This window comes from Strix uralensis, chromosome 2 (genome assembly GCF_047716275.1).
Source record: "Strix uralensis isolate ZFMK-TIS-50842 chromosome 2, bStrUra1, whole genome shotgun sequence".
In the NCBI taxonomy this organism is placed as follows: Eukaryota; Metazoa; Chordata; class Aves; order Strigiformes; family Strigidae; genus Strix; species Strix uralensis.
Window position 1 is genome coordinate 66,090,292 of NC_133973.1, and position 17,126 is coordinate 66,107,417.

Consider the following 17,126-nt stretch of genomic DNA (forward strand, 5'->3'; position numbering starts at 1 on the left):
CTACTGTTAGCTCTGAGATAAGAATAACCATCAAGAAAATTATTATGCTGAGGAGAAAAAAAAATCTTTTCACTCCCAGAACAATTATTCAATCTGAATTCCTTTTTAAAAGAAATAAACAGATTTATACAGAAGATACATGGATCTTGAGCCTCCATAAGCATATGCAGAAACATCTGATAACAAGAATAACTCAAAATTTAATTAATGTTTTGATCAGAACTAACAGCCGCATATTGTTATTTGCTATTAACAATATTGCACAAGCTGCAGCTAGCAATGTGCAGTGCTTACACTGGACTCTCTATGGGCACTTAAGAAAAAAGGCACTATTCCTGCCCTAAAGAATTTACTTGGGGTTCATATCAACACAGGATGGCAAGGAGCGAAACAGGAGGAGGAAAGAGGAGAGAGTAGATCAACGTAGACAAGTGATATATGGACACTGTCACTGTTACCCATCCAGAGCTACTGAGTGCATCTGGCTTGCCACTAGCACTTTAGATTTCTTCATTATATCTATATTAATTGCTGAATATTCTGTTTATCTGTAGTCTGAATTTATTTATATGAAACAAGCTTGATTTTATTCTGGTCTGTTTGGCTTGTATTTTTTGAAATCACCGTTCAGTTTGTTTGACAGTCACTGAGACTGGCTCTTTAAACATTAACATCTACTAACAAAACAGGAAGGAGGGATTTCTTCTTTCAAATGGCATAAATGAGAAATTTGCTATTATAGGAAAAATATGTTTTAAACATCCTAAGTTAAAATAAGATGACTGAGCAACTGACTGCTGTACTATTATTCACTGAATGTGGCATCTGGGGTTTTTTAAACAAGTTTTCATTCATTTCATGTGTCATGATTTGTATCCCTAAGGATAGAAATCTTGTTGTCTATGGTAGTTAAGGGCTTGGTTCCTTATATATATTACTTAGTTTTTAGTATCTTGTCCCTAATGTCCTGGTCTTTTTTTAAAAAAAACAAACCCAAACAACAACAGCAACAAAAAAACCCCTGTATATAGGCACATCAGTTTCTTTCTATCTTCTTATATGATATTTGCAGGTAATTTAATACTTCTACAAAATAGTTTTGTGGTAGCTCTGGGAGAAGCAGGTCTGATAGATAATCGCAAAAACTATTAAAATTCATGCTAAGGAGCATCAGCTAACTGATATGTACGAGACAATTGTTTCACCTTTCTGATTATGTATCTAGCTTAGTCACATGACCTTCTAATTCCCTACTCAAGATATTTGGTCTAGATCATTTAATTGTAAAACACATATGCCCTCATTTACACGAGCCCCCCTGTTTATAGACAGCTTAACATTTTCATCAGGTGCCTTCTGACAAAAGCACTCCAAGACCTGTATTTGACTTATAAATGCTAATATCATAGCCTCAGACTTCATCCTGTATTTTTCATTCCACTGCTTTTCTGTGGTGCTCTCAGAAAGTTCGCTACTGAACTTTGCTACTGCAAGATGCTGTGTATTTCTTTTAAAGAGACTTGAAGAATTATAAAGGATGATTTTTCAGAAGGCATGCTTAAAAGATTATAACAGGATTTTTTTTTAATTCATGTGATAATGATCTCTTTTTTTTAACTACACTAAAATTTATCAACAAAAAAAGATGAAATCTGCTGACCAGCTGCAAGAGCAGAGCAAAACAGGATGTGCAGATAGAGCTGTGGAAAGAACAGATACCAACAAAATAAGTCAGGCAGCAAATTAATTCAGAAACAAACATGGGATTTTTGTTCCTTTCAGTTATTGTAGTTGCTATTTTCAGATGGAAATGTACATTGCAAGGTGCTGGCTACCTGCCTGCATCATTGAGGCTTTTAATGCTCTGGACTTTGTCAAAGGCAGTTGAGTATGGAGATAGCACAGTAGCTGCTTGAAGGTAGGATGACTTTCCGCCAGGCCAGCTCTGTCTCATCTCCTTGAGCTTATTCATTCACTGCCACTTAAGTTCAACATTCCCAAATGTTGTGATGAAATCCCAAATTTACTACATAGCTATCCTATACAATAATTATTGCCCTTTTAGTATTGCATTTAGCTCTTGTAAATATAATCCTATTTTGTAAATGCCACATTCAGGGACGCATTCTGCTCTCTTCTGGGGAATACATCTCAGGCTCATGGCTGTTTACATCAAACAGCTGACATAAAAAAGCCATCCATTCTCTTTGGTGCTACTCAGTCTCCACTTTCTTCTGCAACTGGTGTCATTTGCAAGCTCATGGGTTCACTAACTAGGTTAACTTATCATACCTGTACTTCAGAGGCTGGATGTGTTTATCATATTTTCATATCTTAGAGCCCAGCCTGCAAACATTTGCTACTGAACTAGGCTGTTACAGAGAGAAACAGCCCCATTGACTTCAAATGTGACACCATATTATGTAGTAAGCTTGGAAGTAACTTTTTACAATGCCCTTAATGTGAGTTTATAGCAATCCCATTCATTTTTACACAGGACTGACTACAGAAATCGACAGACTTACACAAAATAATCATATCAGAGATGAATCAATAACTCTTTACTCAGGCTTCTCTTATTTCCTGTAGCTCCTAACTCTTTTTTCTTTTTTTCCACCTCTTGTATTACTACTCCCATAGAAGACCTCGTATATGCACATAACCCCAGGAGCAGAATGGGAATACATATTCCTAGGAAGTCCCCAGAGCAAGTGTGCTTTGCTGGTGAAAGGAGGAGAATTTTGCCCATATTTTTTATCTCAATATCCAGTCAGCCATGCCCTCCAGACTCAACTGCAAGAGAGGGCTGTAATCTCTGTGGATGTTCACATCTGTGCTGCCTTCTCACATGAAGAATCTTTCTTCCCCTTTTTGGCACAATATATATTGTGCACACAGTGGCCTAAACCAGTTAATCACAGGTGTGAATTCTCGTCAACGTAGTTATTCTTCTGTCTCATGCACTGTCATCCCTGTTATCAGCTATGTATCATTATTCTAAGGCTTTTAATAGGTTGAAATGGGTTGCAAAAGCACGTGATAAGTTGAGACTTCTTCCATCTCTACAATTTACGCTGGTGAACTAAAGCCCAGTGCAGAAGCACCCCAGAATAAAAATTGCTAGTTATCTCCTCCCCAGATAGATACAAAACTCTTAATTTTCACAGGAATGGACATGCTTATCCTTGCTTTGTCCTGTGCTGAAAACACAAACTGTAGAAAACTTCATAAAATTGGATATAGGGGCCTAATAGTATGGAGAGATAGTTTCATATTAGCATTAATCCCTATTAGAGTTAGATTAACTCATAATTGGTGAGCTCTGGCTGCTTAATGGGAGATAGTTGTCTGGGCAGGGCAAGAGCCCAAGGGGCCAGCTCAGTTCCCACTGGAGCTTAGCCCACAGTTTTCTTTCACTGCTGTGGGAGCGGGATCACCATCTCTAAACAGCTCGAATCTGGATGCGATGTGGGCTTAGTTTAAGGCAACACATTCTTTTGGCAATGTATCTCTGTGGCAGGAGGTGTTAGTGGGCTCTCAAAGCAACACAAGAGCCATGCAATCATGAAAGACAGATAAAAAACCATACACAAAATCTGTAGCCACATCGCTTCCGGTTTTTCCTCTGCCCAATGTTTCAGGAGACAGCACTCCATCTCCAGACTCACTAGAAATGCCCAGCTCTGGAAGCCAGTGCCGTACACAGGGTCCTCTCTGCTCTTCTGTAAAACAAGGAGAACTTGAACACGCTGGGGACGGTTCTCCTTAGATGCAGAAGGGGAAGGTGCACTTCAGCAGCCAAGAATCACAAGCAGCCTCTTGCTAGCTCAATGAAACCTCACTGGCTGTGGGCCCCAGTGTTTTGCCACTGATGACTTAATGAACTCTCTTCATCTATCTTCCTTGCCAACGCTTTTTTTCACTGCCTCATGGAAGTTAGGGCGCTAGGCATGCTCAGTGAGTGGTGAAAAAGAGCAATTGGATGTGGGGGTTTCTTTCCAGAAAGCTGATTTATGCTCTGTAATAAGGTTTGGCCTTATTTTTACCAGGATTAACCTATAAGATTCATACTTGAAGTTAAGCTCTGATGTCTTTCTGCCTAACATGACTGACTTGGATTTAAATATATGCATATCAGCTTTAAAAGCTTTTAGAGCACTTCTCTGAATAAAATTAGTATTAGTATGCTTCAAGTGTGTAAAAATATTCAGGAAGAGCAAATCTCATATGAGGCATGACTCCGGGTCCCATATTTTTCCCTACCTAGTGCCTAACTCCACTTGCAATGGCTTTGATGAGGCTGTCCCAAGGGCTTACAGAACATCCCCGGGAAAGCAGATCTGCTTCGTTGCGACTGTTCGTTTGGCAACACCTCAGTTTTTAAAGGTAAGTGCATACCCTGGGTCATTCATTTCAGAACTTCTCAAAACACTTTCAGATGGGGTGACATGCATAGTTCTTAGTTTTGCTAATTGAATGGATTACAGATATCACATTTCATGCATAAAAATCCAGTGAAGAGGATTATCAGTGTGAGCCAGGATCTGCGGAAGTGGTGTCACTTCTGCCCCCTTGTACGGGAAATGGAAACCCTCCTTGCATTAGGAATTGCAAAGTCTCTTTGAAATTGGGTTCTTTGTTGCTGCTTTCTGTTCCTGCAATGGGACAGCCTACAGATGGCCACCAGTGCTTTCATTTGTGCCCCTCAGTGGTTTTGGGTTACTGCTGCTAGTTTCCCTCCTCCAAATCCTGGTAGTAAGATAGCTGCTTGTGAAAATAAGGATAGACCACCCAACCTTGTGCCTGGCACTGTGTTTCCCTAATTAACAAATGTGAGCTACTGCATCAGGTGCCCCATCCTCAGAGTTTAAGAGATTTTTAATCTAATCAAGACCTAGCTGGTATGAAATCACTACTCCCTTGGCGTGGCTCCATTACTGCTCTGGAACTTACAGGGCATTCTTGACTGATTCATGGCCCTGGCAGGCAAAGTAGAGTCCCTTCTGGGTAAGGGAGGACACTTCCCATAAATCTTAACCACAGTAATCATATTAGCAGTAGGGATTGGAGTTAAGGTTCTCCGGGAACACTGAAAGCAAATTCCCTTGTCTTTGGGTAGCTAACAACTCAAAATAAACAGGGAAACGAAATGGGCTGCATGTGGCAATGAGCTGCCCAGTGCTAGGGAGGAAGCAGATGCTGAACAACCCCAAGAAGGTGTTAGCTGCCACAAAATCCTGGACACTGATCTCTTCAGTTCACCTGGGTGACTCACGTAACTTTCTCCTCTCAAATGAAGGCAAAAGTATTTATCTGACTGGCTAAGGAAGGCAGAATCGGCATTTTGGTTGCACACAGCAATGTTTGCATGTTGCACCTTAAATTTTAAGGTATGTTCTTGGGATCAGCATGGATTTTGTCATAAACTGGAGAGGGGAGGAGAGGAGGGGAGAGGAGAGGAGAGGAGAGGAGAGGAGAGAGGAGAGGAGAGGAGAGGAGAGGAGAGGAGAGGAGAGGAGAGGAGAGGAGAGGAGAGGAGAGGAGAGGAGAGGAGAGGAGAGGAGAGGAGAGGAGAGGAGAGGAGAGGAGAGGAGAGGAGAGGAGAGGAGAGGAGAGGAGAGGAGAGGAGAGGAGAGGAGAGGAGAGGAGAGGAGAGGAGAGGAGAGGAGAGGAGAGGAGAGGAGAGGAGAGGAGAGGAGAGGAGAGGAGAGGAGAGGAGAGGAGAGGAGAGGAGAGGAGAGAGGAATTTAAGTTATGCATGAAGCCTTTTGCCTCTGTACAGTCGAGAACTTTAATCAACTTTGTGAGCACCAAAGAAATACTTGATGGCAGAACGCCTCAGCTTGTCCTCTGGTCCCAAGAGGGTTCAAAACATTGATGGTCTGAAAGACTTCTCTCCCCAAGAGGAACAGCAGAGAGAGAAGTGGCAGTGGAGATGATGGGAGGGTGTCGCTGAGCCTGTGGCACCAGGGAGCAGGCAGACAACAGCACCGGGGCCAGTGGGCAGGCTGTCCTTATCAGTGATCATGTTGATCCTCCTGCAGGAGAGACATGGGCCACACGGTAACCCTGGATGTCACCAAATGCTGAGCGCTGATGCTGGCAAGTTCCAGGTCAGGGGTCTCCAGGCTGACTCTAGGCAGCTCATGGAGCTGGAGTTGCCCCTGGAAACCACCAGTGGGAGAGGAGAGGTTGGCAGAGGGGAGCTGTGAGTGGGCTGGGAGCCAGCCGTGGGGCACGCAGCCAGCCCCAGCCCATGCACAGGCATGCACCATGGTGCCATCCTTCCTCCCCTTCCCACCTCCACCCAACAACTAATCACCACCGACTGCCTCTTGGACCTCATCCCTCTGGGGCAAGGATTTCCTGCCTCACAGACAGCCCTGTGCCCTGCCTCCTGTAATTCACTTATTAATTATCATTCTCACGAGCGCCAAAGGCTGCTGTTAGTCTTAAGGGCCAGCTTCTTCACTGCGGGAGTGAAGCGCAAGGCAAAACTCATGCCTTTCACCCACCTGTCAGGCCCCATGAAGGCTGCCTGCCTCAAAAGGCATTTACTCCTCCACAGCTATTGAGTGGGAAGAAGAGTGTCCCCCTTTTTCAAAGAGGGCTCGGAGGGCAGACATCCAAAAGGGCCAGGCAAGAGCGGATAATATCTTTAGTAACACAAAGAGAGTGAGGAAGAACATGGCAAACCCAGGTGGGACTAAGTACAGGCTGGATGCTGGGAAGGGTCATTGCTCCTTGGGGCCATGGGCAGCACAGATCACACCCCAGGCACTGCTTCAAAGCCATAAAAACTTTGACACCCCGAGGAACAGTCTCAGCTCTTAAGTCTGTGTGCATCACAAGTTCTTCTCCCCAATTCCTGCAAAAATATTGGCATTGATAAATACAAAATATCACTCCCTGGAATTGCCAGAAAACATGTGAATCCTCTGTTTTCTCCTCTTATGCACTGTGTATTTATAGCTAACAAAAGCTAGATGAAGCAGAGGGGTGAAGCTGCAACTCTCAGTAAGTCAGTTTTCTTCACCATACAGGAGATGTGCATCGTGGAAGAACCTCTAGAGGAATTCACATCAAGACACAGTCTGGAGTGGAAATTTTTATTCCTGGATCACAGGTTGGTGACAAGAAAAGCACTCCTGCTTGTGTTCAGTGCTTGTCTACTGCTATTTTTATAAGTGCAATTCTCCCAGATAGTGTTACGTTTCACATCTACACCGCATGAACAAGAGGGCAACCACTGAAATTCTTACAAAAGATGATATTTACTATTTTACGCTGCATTTATTTTTATCAGTCTTTTAAAACAAAACTACTCTGTTTCTCAGGCTGAATTTGTAGTTAGCTTGTTCTTGTTTCCCTTAACAATATCAATGGACTGAAGCCTGTCGCACAGAAAAATCATCTAATTATTATACAGCTGCAGAAATCATTCTTTCCAAATACAGCCATTGATTGTGTGTGTGCAATTCCCACCAAGTTATGGAGGGAAAGTCTATGCTGGCCTGAGGCAACTGTGCTGGCAAAGGTACAAAGCAACTGCCTCAGCATGCCACAGCCGAACTCTGCAGGCACCCAGAGGGAAGTGGCACAGATGATCTCTCCTCCTACCCCCCTGCTCCCAGCAGACAATGGCTTCCTATCACCTCGCCACACATCTTCCCCTGTGCAGGGACTGTGGGACCCGCAGCAGAGCCACTGACCAAGGAACAGCCAGGGAATGGCTCCCTCACAGGAGGTTCTTGTGTGAACAGCCCTGAGAAGCCGAGTTGCTTTCCACAACCACATTTTCCCTGGAAAGATGGGGTTGTCATGGCCTTGTCCTGGGAGGACGGTGCCCTCCAGCACTGCCATGCCCAGTTGGGCATCCCCAGCACAAGGCGGGGGAAAGTCATGATCTGGTCTCCTGGGGGGATGAACTGTACACCAGTGAGCTAGAGCAGATCTGGGCTTTTTATATATCCATGTCAACATGCAGAACTGCTGTTTCTTTTGTGGTTTATGAATTCACTCATATTGTGCCTAACCACAGAGCACCGCCGATTATAGGATACTTGCCTTTTGAAGTGCTGGGTACTTCTGGCTACGACTATTACCATATAGATGACCTCGAGCTGCTAGCAAGGTGCCATGAACACTGTAAGTATCGCATAGCCCAGGTTCCTCTGGAGTCACTGGGACACCTCTTTTCAATGAAATATAGTTTCAGTTAAAATTTGTTTAAACTTGGAAGGGGAGGTTTGACCCTTGCCTCACACATGTATGTCTTAGTAGAGCTGTAGCAGACTGGGGGAACCGCAGCTGGTTGGCATCTGGGCCAGACTTACCAAGCTCTGAAAAATACAGTTTTACTTTCCATATCCCCAAAAGTAGTCAACAAGACTCAATGAATGGATAAAATACCCCATACTACACCTCCGCTCTGTTAGTAAAGAATATGCAGGAATAGTTCAAGAAATCTCAGAGGAGATCCTATTTTGTAAAATTCTTGTGGATTATTTACCATAATGTTGTTCACTGTGTATTTGGTATTACCTGTGATTATTTAAATATAGCCTATTAAGATTTAATTGGAAAACTCTTTCACTAAATAAAGAAAATGAGGCAATGCTTTTGAAATATTTGCTTACAGAACTGGCTGGAACATCTCAGCTTACTACCTCTGGGTGGCCCGAAAATATCCTGTCAACATTAGTTTTTATACGTTGACATTAAAATATAGAAAGGCTAAATATGTGCATGTTTTGGAACCCCTTGAAATCACTGGGAAGAAAAGCAGAGATTAATTTTGCCAGTGAATCTTTAAAACCTTTAATGCACCCCAGTTTACTGCACTTTGAATTCTTGTCAGCCTGGGAATTTTCTTTCAGTTGCAAATTATTTTTGTCTTTGCACAATGTTATCTCCTATACTCACTTCATTCTGAATCCATCTGCACACAATGCTCATCTTTTCAAGCATTTTTATCCTGTACTTTTCTGCTATAGAATTTAAGCTGATCACTCTTAGAAATTAATCCCAGGTGCCTAATTAAGCAGTATGTGATCAGCACATAAACCAGGGTAAGATCTATGTTTAAGTTGTAACAGACGTTAATGTATTAGTGTCCAAAGTTAAGGTTAATTGTACTATGTAGGAATGTACCATTAGAAGTGTCAGAAAAAGATACCTACTGATCTTTATGATATCTGCTCTATCATAAGACTGACAGCACCACTCACTCAAAAGGTGCTTAGACTCCTCTCTCCCTTGGGAATCAATAGGGCCATAGATATTTTGTCACACTTTTCACATTTCATGTCATTTTCACATCATAAATTGTGCTATAAGCTGTGTGTATTTTCCGCTGACAGTGATGCAGTTTGGCAAGGGGAAGTCGTGCTGCTATCGGTTTCTGACCAAAGGACAGCAATGGATCTGGCTCCAAACCCATTACTACATCACCTACCACCAGTGGAACTCCAAGCCAGAGTTCATTGTGTGCACACACATGGTGGTAAGGTATGGAAAACCTTATCAGCTGACGGGGACATAAAGGACAGCAAGATCAGGGCATCCTCACGACTGTCAAAATTTTCTCTTAGAAAAATTATGTCTTTTGTGTAACTAAAAAGAAGACTGACCTCTCTGAAGGATATATGTTCACTGTAGAAAAATGATCAGACTAAACCTTACTTTATCCTAAGCTTGATTTGTCAATCAGGAGTACAGGGGCAAATTAACTGTTGCATTTTTCCATTTTGTGCAAAAACAGGAAATAGGCAGATCCCTTAACTATTCTAATAGTCAGCTAAACTCTAATCCTCACATTGTTTTTTTAAAAGATGTGTGGAAGTTTTCCAGTGAAGTTATAAAGTGGTTGTAGGCTGTGAACTTGTCCTTTATCTATACTTCTATAATATACCTCTTGACTTCAAGAAGACAAGAACAGAGCAAAACCTGAAAATTTAAAGTCTCTCAAATGTTCAGTAGCATTTGACTTAAGTGATTTTTCAGCCATTCGTTTAGCCTGTAAAATGTTACAATAATTTTTTCCTCTATTTGCTTAAAGCACGTTTTATGAAATATAACAACCCCGTGTTGATATATCCAATTATATTTTACATTCAGTTATGCAGATGTTCGGGTGGAGAGGAGACAGGAGATGGGCTTGGTAGAAGTGTCCTCAGAGGTTGTGTCCTCGGCACTAAAGGTACAGAGAGTAGAGTTTTTTTCATTAATATATGTAGTAATCACAACTTGTTCCTATGTTAACATCACTGAAGACTCCAGCATTGTCTTTCTGGGTGGATTCCCTCAACTTCAGAATTCATTGCTCACTTGAATAATTTTAAAGTAAATTGGTTAAGCTAATGAAAGGATACACCTGGAGATCAGTAACAGCCACAAATTGAGTGGAAAATGGGCAGGAGCAATGTGAGATATCTCCACCTTTCCTTGACAAGGTATTACAGTTTAAAGATTCATTTGGACATGTTCTGGCAATCAGCCTTCTTGGCTACATCTCAGTGATCTGCTGAGGGAAGAAAGAAAAGCTCCTCCTCGGTGCATGGCTGAGTGTCTCACAGAGGTTGCAGTTGCTGTCACATCCAACTGAACGCAAAAGAAAGATTCAGAAAAACATGTGAAGGCACAAAATGACTATGGCAGTAGCTTGCTATTTATTTCCAACTCGGTGATAGCTCGTTGTAAAATGCTTTAATTAAATGCTATTTGGAAGACATAGACAACTGTGCCCAGGTCTGCTGCTGACCTACCTGGGATTAGTTCTGCTCAAGTCATTTTAGGCCAGCCAAAGAACTGGGTGTGCAACCATTACTAGATGCATTTCAAAATGTTTTTACCTTGATTGATGCAATAGCTATAATAGCTATTCCCCCCTTTTTTTTTCTTGGTTTGTTTTAGGACAGTGGCACCAGCTTGGATCCTGAACAGCACTTTAATGCACTTGATATTGGTGCCTCAATCCTCAGTGCTAGTCGGACACCCTCAGTATCATCCAGGAGCTCACCAAAATCTTCTCACACACCCAAGTCGGACCCAGCATGTGAGTGGCATTCCTGGGTTACTGCACTGTTTTTAATTTAGCCAATTTACAGCTGCTAATTTAACAGCTATTTATGAGGTATCGATGATATGCATTTGTCACTGACAATGGATCTGAAATGGTAACTTGCAAGAGGGAAGTTCTAGTGCAGCCACCTATACACTGGAAAATGGGTAGCAGGACTAGCCGTGAGACCTGCTGTTTCAATCTGTTATAAAAATGAAAACTTCTGTATTAGATTTGAGGGCATCAGTATGAGCAATATGACTAGACTTACATGATTCTCTTCTGGCCAAGATTCAGGATGCTCCAGCCTTGATTTGGGTACACCTCATACACTCTTTCTGCTCCCTTGTCTGGAAGCAAATCTGATGAACTAACCTAAATTTACAGTTCTAGCTGTTTTAGAATGGATCTTGGGTCCTTCTGCTGTGTTCATTGGAGCACAGAATCATAATCTGTCTCATTTACTTTTATCTTTGCCCAGACCCTCCTTATCAGTTTAATTTTACTGCCATTGAAGTCAACAAGAACAGCCTTGACTCCTGCTGGAGTTCAGCCAGGCCGTTAATAATTTCTAGCCAGGTCTTGCTTTAATACCCACTTCAAATGGGCCTGATTTCCAGTGCGTGAGAACTCACCGGTACTTTTCTTGCAGCTACACCAACAAAGCTGCTTGCAGAGTCTAATACTCCCTTGCCAAGAACACCGAGCGCGCAGCAAGATTTATCCGTGCATAGACTCAGTCAACCTACTGCTCTTCAGGTAACTTCACAAAGAGTCATCAAAATAGGCAGACAGTATAAAGCATGTGCCACATACACAGCTTCGCAATTACAAATGACTTACACAAAAGCTGTGGCATTAGAAGAAATCTAAAATTTAAAGGAGCCAAACTTATAAATAAAGTTTTGTTTTGTTTTGTTTTTAACCTAGGTTTCTTTGCCTTCTCAGCCTCCATGTGAGCTTCTCCCACAGCAGTTGCTGCCTCAAGCAACTCTGCAAAATCAGCCTGCACCTCTGGCACAGGTTAGTTGGGTATTTGGAAGTGTAATAGGTCACTCACTTATCTCCTGATATTTTCTCCTTTTGGGGCTTTTAGGTTACCTCTTTAGTAGCAAAAATCCCCAAATCCGCCAGCTCTCAAATGCTTAAAATATTACAGAATCACAGAATCATCTAGGTTGGAAAAGACCTTGAAGATCATCCAGTCAAACCATTAACCTAGCACTGACTGTTCCCAGCTACACCATATCCCTCAGCGCTATGTCAACCCAACTCTTAAACACCTCCAGGGATGGGGACTCAACCACCTCCCTGGGCAGCCCATTCCAACACCTAACAACCCGTTCTGTAAAGAAATGCTTCCTAATATCCAGTCTAAACCTTCCCTGGCACAACTTGAGGCCATTACCTTTTGTTCTATCGCTTATTACTTGGTTAAAGAGACTCATCCCCAGCTCTCTGCAACCTCCTTTCAGGTAGTTGTAGAGGGCGATGAGGTCTCCCCTCAGCCTCCTCTTCTCCAGACTAAACACCCCCAGTTCCCTCAGCCACTCCTCGTACGACATGTGCTCCAGACCCTTCACCAGCTTCGTTGCCCTTCTCTGGACACGCTTGAGTAATTCAATGTCCTTTTTGTAGTGAGGGGCCCAAAACTGAACACAGTAATCGAAGTGCGGCCTCACCAGTGCCAAGTACTGTAATAATTTTATTGTGGGAAAGTAATCTGAATCGTACACTTGTGTGTTTAAACATGTATCTGCATACAGGCATTCAGAGCAGAAGTCCACATGCATGTATGTTCAGGTGCACACACACATCTATTTCACAGAAGGACAAAAAATAGATGGAAAAAGAGTTTTTAACTTTGCTTCTACAGATTCAGGTCCTATCAAAATCAAAGTCACAATGAGAATTAGAACCAAAAACTAACAAAGACACCCAGTCCTCCTAAGAACACCTGTTTGGCTGTGCTGATGCAGAACTAACCAGCAAGTTCAACAAAACCCATATTGTGAGCATTCCAGTAATAGTGAGGATGCCACCAGAGGCAAATTCCTCCAGTGAAATCTATTAACCCATATCTCAAAAGCAGGTGATGGCCCAAAAAGCCACCTCAGTGTTTCATTTGCAGTGGATTTTGAAGGAGCAAATTTGAGTACCGTGTTCCCATCATATTGTTTCTCCACTGTGGTCATGCTGTGGTGATACACACCATCATCCTCTGATTTTAGAAACGACAGAGTATTTCTGGACCTAGGCTGCTTCTAACATTGGTACCCTGTATTCCCTCACAAGATCCCAGAGCTTCTTCCTGTAGCATATAAAACATAAAGTCCTGAGGATCCCTGCTTTAAAATAACAAATTCTCATTTATCTTCTATGTTTAATATTCTTTTCACGACTCCACACCAGCATGTAGTGAAGAAACAGCATATCAATTATCTGCTCTGAGCATTCATTTTCTTTTACAGATATTTCTCTCCGTTATTCATTAATGCACTTCCAAACATCAATTAGTTTATTTATTATAAACCCGTGCATGTTTTGTTTTGACTTTTTTCTACCTCCCTTTCTTCTCCATCAAATCTCTTGTGAAGAGATGCTTTCCAGTCGTTTACCAAGAGCCTCGCTGCCTTGCCCCTTCCCAGTAAAACGCTCTTAGTGGCATGCCAGCTTAATTTCTTTTCCACCAAATCAGAGTGCTGTCCAGTCGCATGGCTACTGTGTAAGTCTCTTTGAGTCGGCTTAATCTCAGTGAAAGGAAGAGGGCTGACTCAAGTCTGTCTACACAGGCAGACCTCTTCTCAACTGGCAGCAGTCACAGCAATGCTCCTGGTGGAGCTCAAGATGGAGCTTCCCTTGATGTGGAGCAGGGAAATAGCACCAGGACACTGCAGCTCAGGTTGCTGAGGCTCACACCCTATAGTGATACTGCTGGGAAAGGTAGCAATTCTCCACATGCATGGGTGATTTTCATAAACTATTAATTGCTTTCTTCAATTGCTCACCTCCCACCTTAAAATAATAAACATGTCAGCCTACAGCAAGATAATCCATTATTTAAAAGACAAGGTGCCTGCAGCGCTAAGTGAGTGAGTGACAAAACCCAGGTATGCGTACTTCCCACCACAAACATTTCCTTGGTTTCCTAGTTGACCGTTTTGCAGCCGTTTAGTGGCAGAACACAACCTCATTGCTTTTAGAAATAGCATGGCTGGGCGCCCTGCTGCCAGTCCACGAGGAGGAGCTGTGCCAGTTGCTCCCCGCTGCCTTTCTGCCGCTCGCCCTCAGCTGAAGGTGACCGATGGCAGGAGCTGAAGGGCAGTGTGCCGAGCCTAGCTACGCAGGGCCCTGGCACTCTGACGGGCATCCTTGCGCCTAACATTCAGCTAGGGGGTGGCAGTGGGGGGAAGGACATTTTAAGCAGCCACAATCACATCTGCAGCGAGCAGCTAGCTCCTGCCTCAGGCGCCATCTGCTTGAACTTTGATTAGTTTTATTTTGAGCAAAGGCTGCGATGGTTTCGTCTCTGCTGAAATGCAGTTTGAGCTTCTGCCTTGCTTGTCTGAATGAACAGACTTGATGTTGCCTGAATGTAAATGGTTTACTTTAATCCAAGTGCTCCCTATTAGAATATTTGTTTGTTTGCCTTCCTTATTGTAATAAATTAAAATCCCCTACAACACAGCGGATGTTGATGACTGAATAATAATTAGCACTAATAATCCGTTTGGGATTGCGCAGGTGTTATTCAGAAGACAGAAAGAACGAACAAGTTGTTCGGTGAGCTGCAAAACTAATGAAACCCAGTTTCCCAGGGGCTGCACCTTGCAAGGCTGGTGCACAGATCCAGCCTTTCCCGCGGGAGGAAGGGACGAGTGGATCCCTCTCTCCTTTGCTCAGCTAAAGCTTTCCTGAAATTACAGCAACCTGGTATTTCTGAGACTCTCACAGCTCTGTTGCGTGTCTCTAGCGTTGGCCAGAAGGATGGGAAGTTGGAAGGTAGGCAGAAATGAAAGGTTCAAAGGAAACCAAGCTAAAAAATAAATAGGGTCTTTTTTTTACCCAGCTACCTATTGACATGAAACTTGTAGGAAGAGAATGTCTTTGAGGTGTCCATCTTTTTGTTCGTGACATTTGAAATGGGGGACCATCCTGACAGACACCAGGGCCAGAGGTCCCCTGGCTGCAGCCCCCCAGCACCTAGAGAGAGGGAGTAGCCCTAGCACCTGGGGGTGGCACCTGGTGGAGAGAAACGTGTAGTCCAGCTGGCCTCTTTCAGATGTCCATGCTGGTGGAGAGGGGTCACAGCCCAGAAGTGCTGGTCCCTCTCCCTGGGCTGTACAGCCTGTCTGGATCATCAGCGCTAGTGCATCGAGCCCGTCCCTACCAGAACATCTGCTGACATGATCCCAAAAGCATCACTTTATTATTCTTTTTAAGAAACCAGACTAAAATTACTGCAGTGGGGTTTTTTTTGTCTGCATTAACAAACCTTGATTAAACTGGTGCAATTACAGGTATCTCACGGTTTATCTTCCATGTTTGATCATACCTGGAAACTGGCACTTTTTTGTGTATAACATGCACTTTTCTGAGGATCCTACAGATGTTTGTAAATACATGAGACAAAGAGCAACTTCATCTGATGCAAATGGCAGAGTTAAAGCTGTACAGTGTTTTCTGTGAAACATTTTGAGTTAAGCTCTTTTAATTTATTATACAATTACAGATTTCTCCCCTAATTAGTAGAGCAGTTAATGATCTTGAGATAAATACTCTCTTGTGCAGGTCAATTGCTGTTAGTGTCTCACTGTACAAAAACAATAGAAGCTCTGTGATCACAGGGGCTGTGGCTAGAGTTATCAACAAATTTGGGGGTTAGAGTGGGAAAGGGAAAAAAGCAAAAGAGAAAGTTCCTTGTCTTCTTTTGTAATGTCTTTCACCCTAGGATACCAGCTAAATGTTGTTGTTAAGTATACTAATAGAAAAAGCACATGAAAAAGAGAACAGAAAAACAATACTAGATGAATATGCTAAATATAAGAAGGTGCTGAAAAACAATTAAGGAGTAATAATTTAAAATCTACAGCAATATATTTTTGCATGCAACTTTACAAAGCAAATTCAAATTCAAAACTAAGGCCTGGAAATGGATTTTGTTTCTTATTGCAGTATAAAATGATTATAAAACTTTCTGTTACAAAATTCCTTACATTTATTAATTGAAGAAAATCGGGTTCCTTTCCCTCACTGTCTTCAAGGAGTTCACACATTAATGAAAAGTCTCCCATCAGCAAGCCAGGCAGTTAAAATGAAGCTTTTGGCTAAAATTGCTTTTAATTCCTTTCTGATAAGGACCCTTTTAAAGCCTTAAGAGTAGTTCTCACTAACAGAGCTCATACAGACAGAATTAGGTTGCAAGACTTGTCTTTTTAAAAATCCCTTCTGTACAGACCCAGGTTAAAGCAGGAATTAGCGGCATCTCATCTAAGCAAGCCATTGTTACATGGCATCATTCCACTCCTAAAACCAGGGTACCTGGGACTCTTCAGAAACATGGAGTCAGGCTACCACAAGCAGCACCAAATGCCCCTTTGAGGCACTTGTCCTTGTTCCCAAACATCAGAAGTTTGCACTCGTCCATTCCTTGCGTTAATAATTTATACGTGGACTAGAAAAAGAGAGAGACCCCACCCAATTAGGAGTAACACAAACTTCCCTTTCGGAGCTTTGACAGCATTTTTCTGCTCTGGGGGAGGACCAGGTCACAGATGACACTGCTGCTGTTTGAAGGCAAAAGCACATGGATCACAGCACCGGAGGCCAAGTGCTCACATTATCTCCTTGGGCAGACGCTGCAAGCTGCGAGCACTCACACATGCCCTCGCCATCAAAGTGGAATGTGGGGGCCTCTGCCAGCAGTAACCACATGGGCCACCTTAGCAACCCTCCTTCCCCCTAAGCAGGGCTGGCCACGAAACTCCGCTCCACCTTGCCACACGAGCAAACACTATGAGCGGTGACCTCCTGGATTGTGCGGGAAAGCTGCCCTCCGCCTGGT

The 17,126-nt window shown here is 42.9% G+C and overlaps 1 protein-coding gene across 5 annotated transcripts in view; it reads left to right on the forward strand.

Moving 5' to 3' along the window:
* NPAS2 (neuronal PAS domain protein 2) overlaps window positions 1-17,126 on the forward strand; it is a 108,131-nt gene that overhangs the window by 76,945 nt on the left and 14,060 nt on the right. For 4 of the 5 annotated variants that reach the window (XM_074859062.1, XM_074859061.1, XM_074859064.1 and 1 more), the window contains 8 exons: window positions 4,268-4,386; window positions 7,044-7,126; window positions 8,042-8,148; window positions 9,363-9,510; window positions 10,120-10,201; window positions 10,915-11,056; window positions 11,715-11,821; window positions 11,993-12,085. In XM_074859062.1, coding sequence (XP_074715163.1) covers window positions 4,268-4,386; window positions 7,044-7,126; window positions 8,042-8,148; window positions 9,363-9,510; window positions 10,120-10,201; window positions 10,915-11,056; window positions 11,715-11,821; window positions 11,993-12,085 — 881 coding nt within the window. The remainder of the gene's footprint in view (window positions 1-4,267; window positions 4,387-7,043; window positions 7,127-8,041; window positions 8,149-9,362; window positions 9,511-10,119; window positions 10,202-10,914; window positions 11,057-11,714; window positions 11,822-11,992; window positions 12,086-17,126) is intronic. The other variant, XM_074859065.1, reaches the window with a different exon arrangement.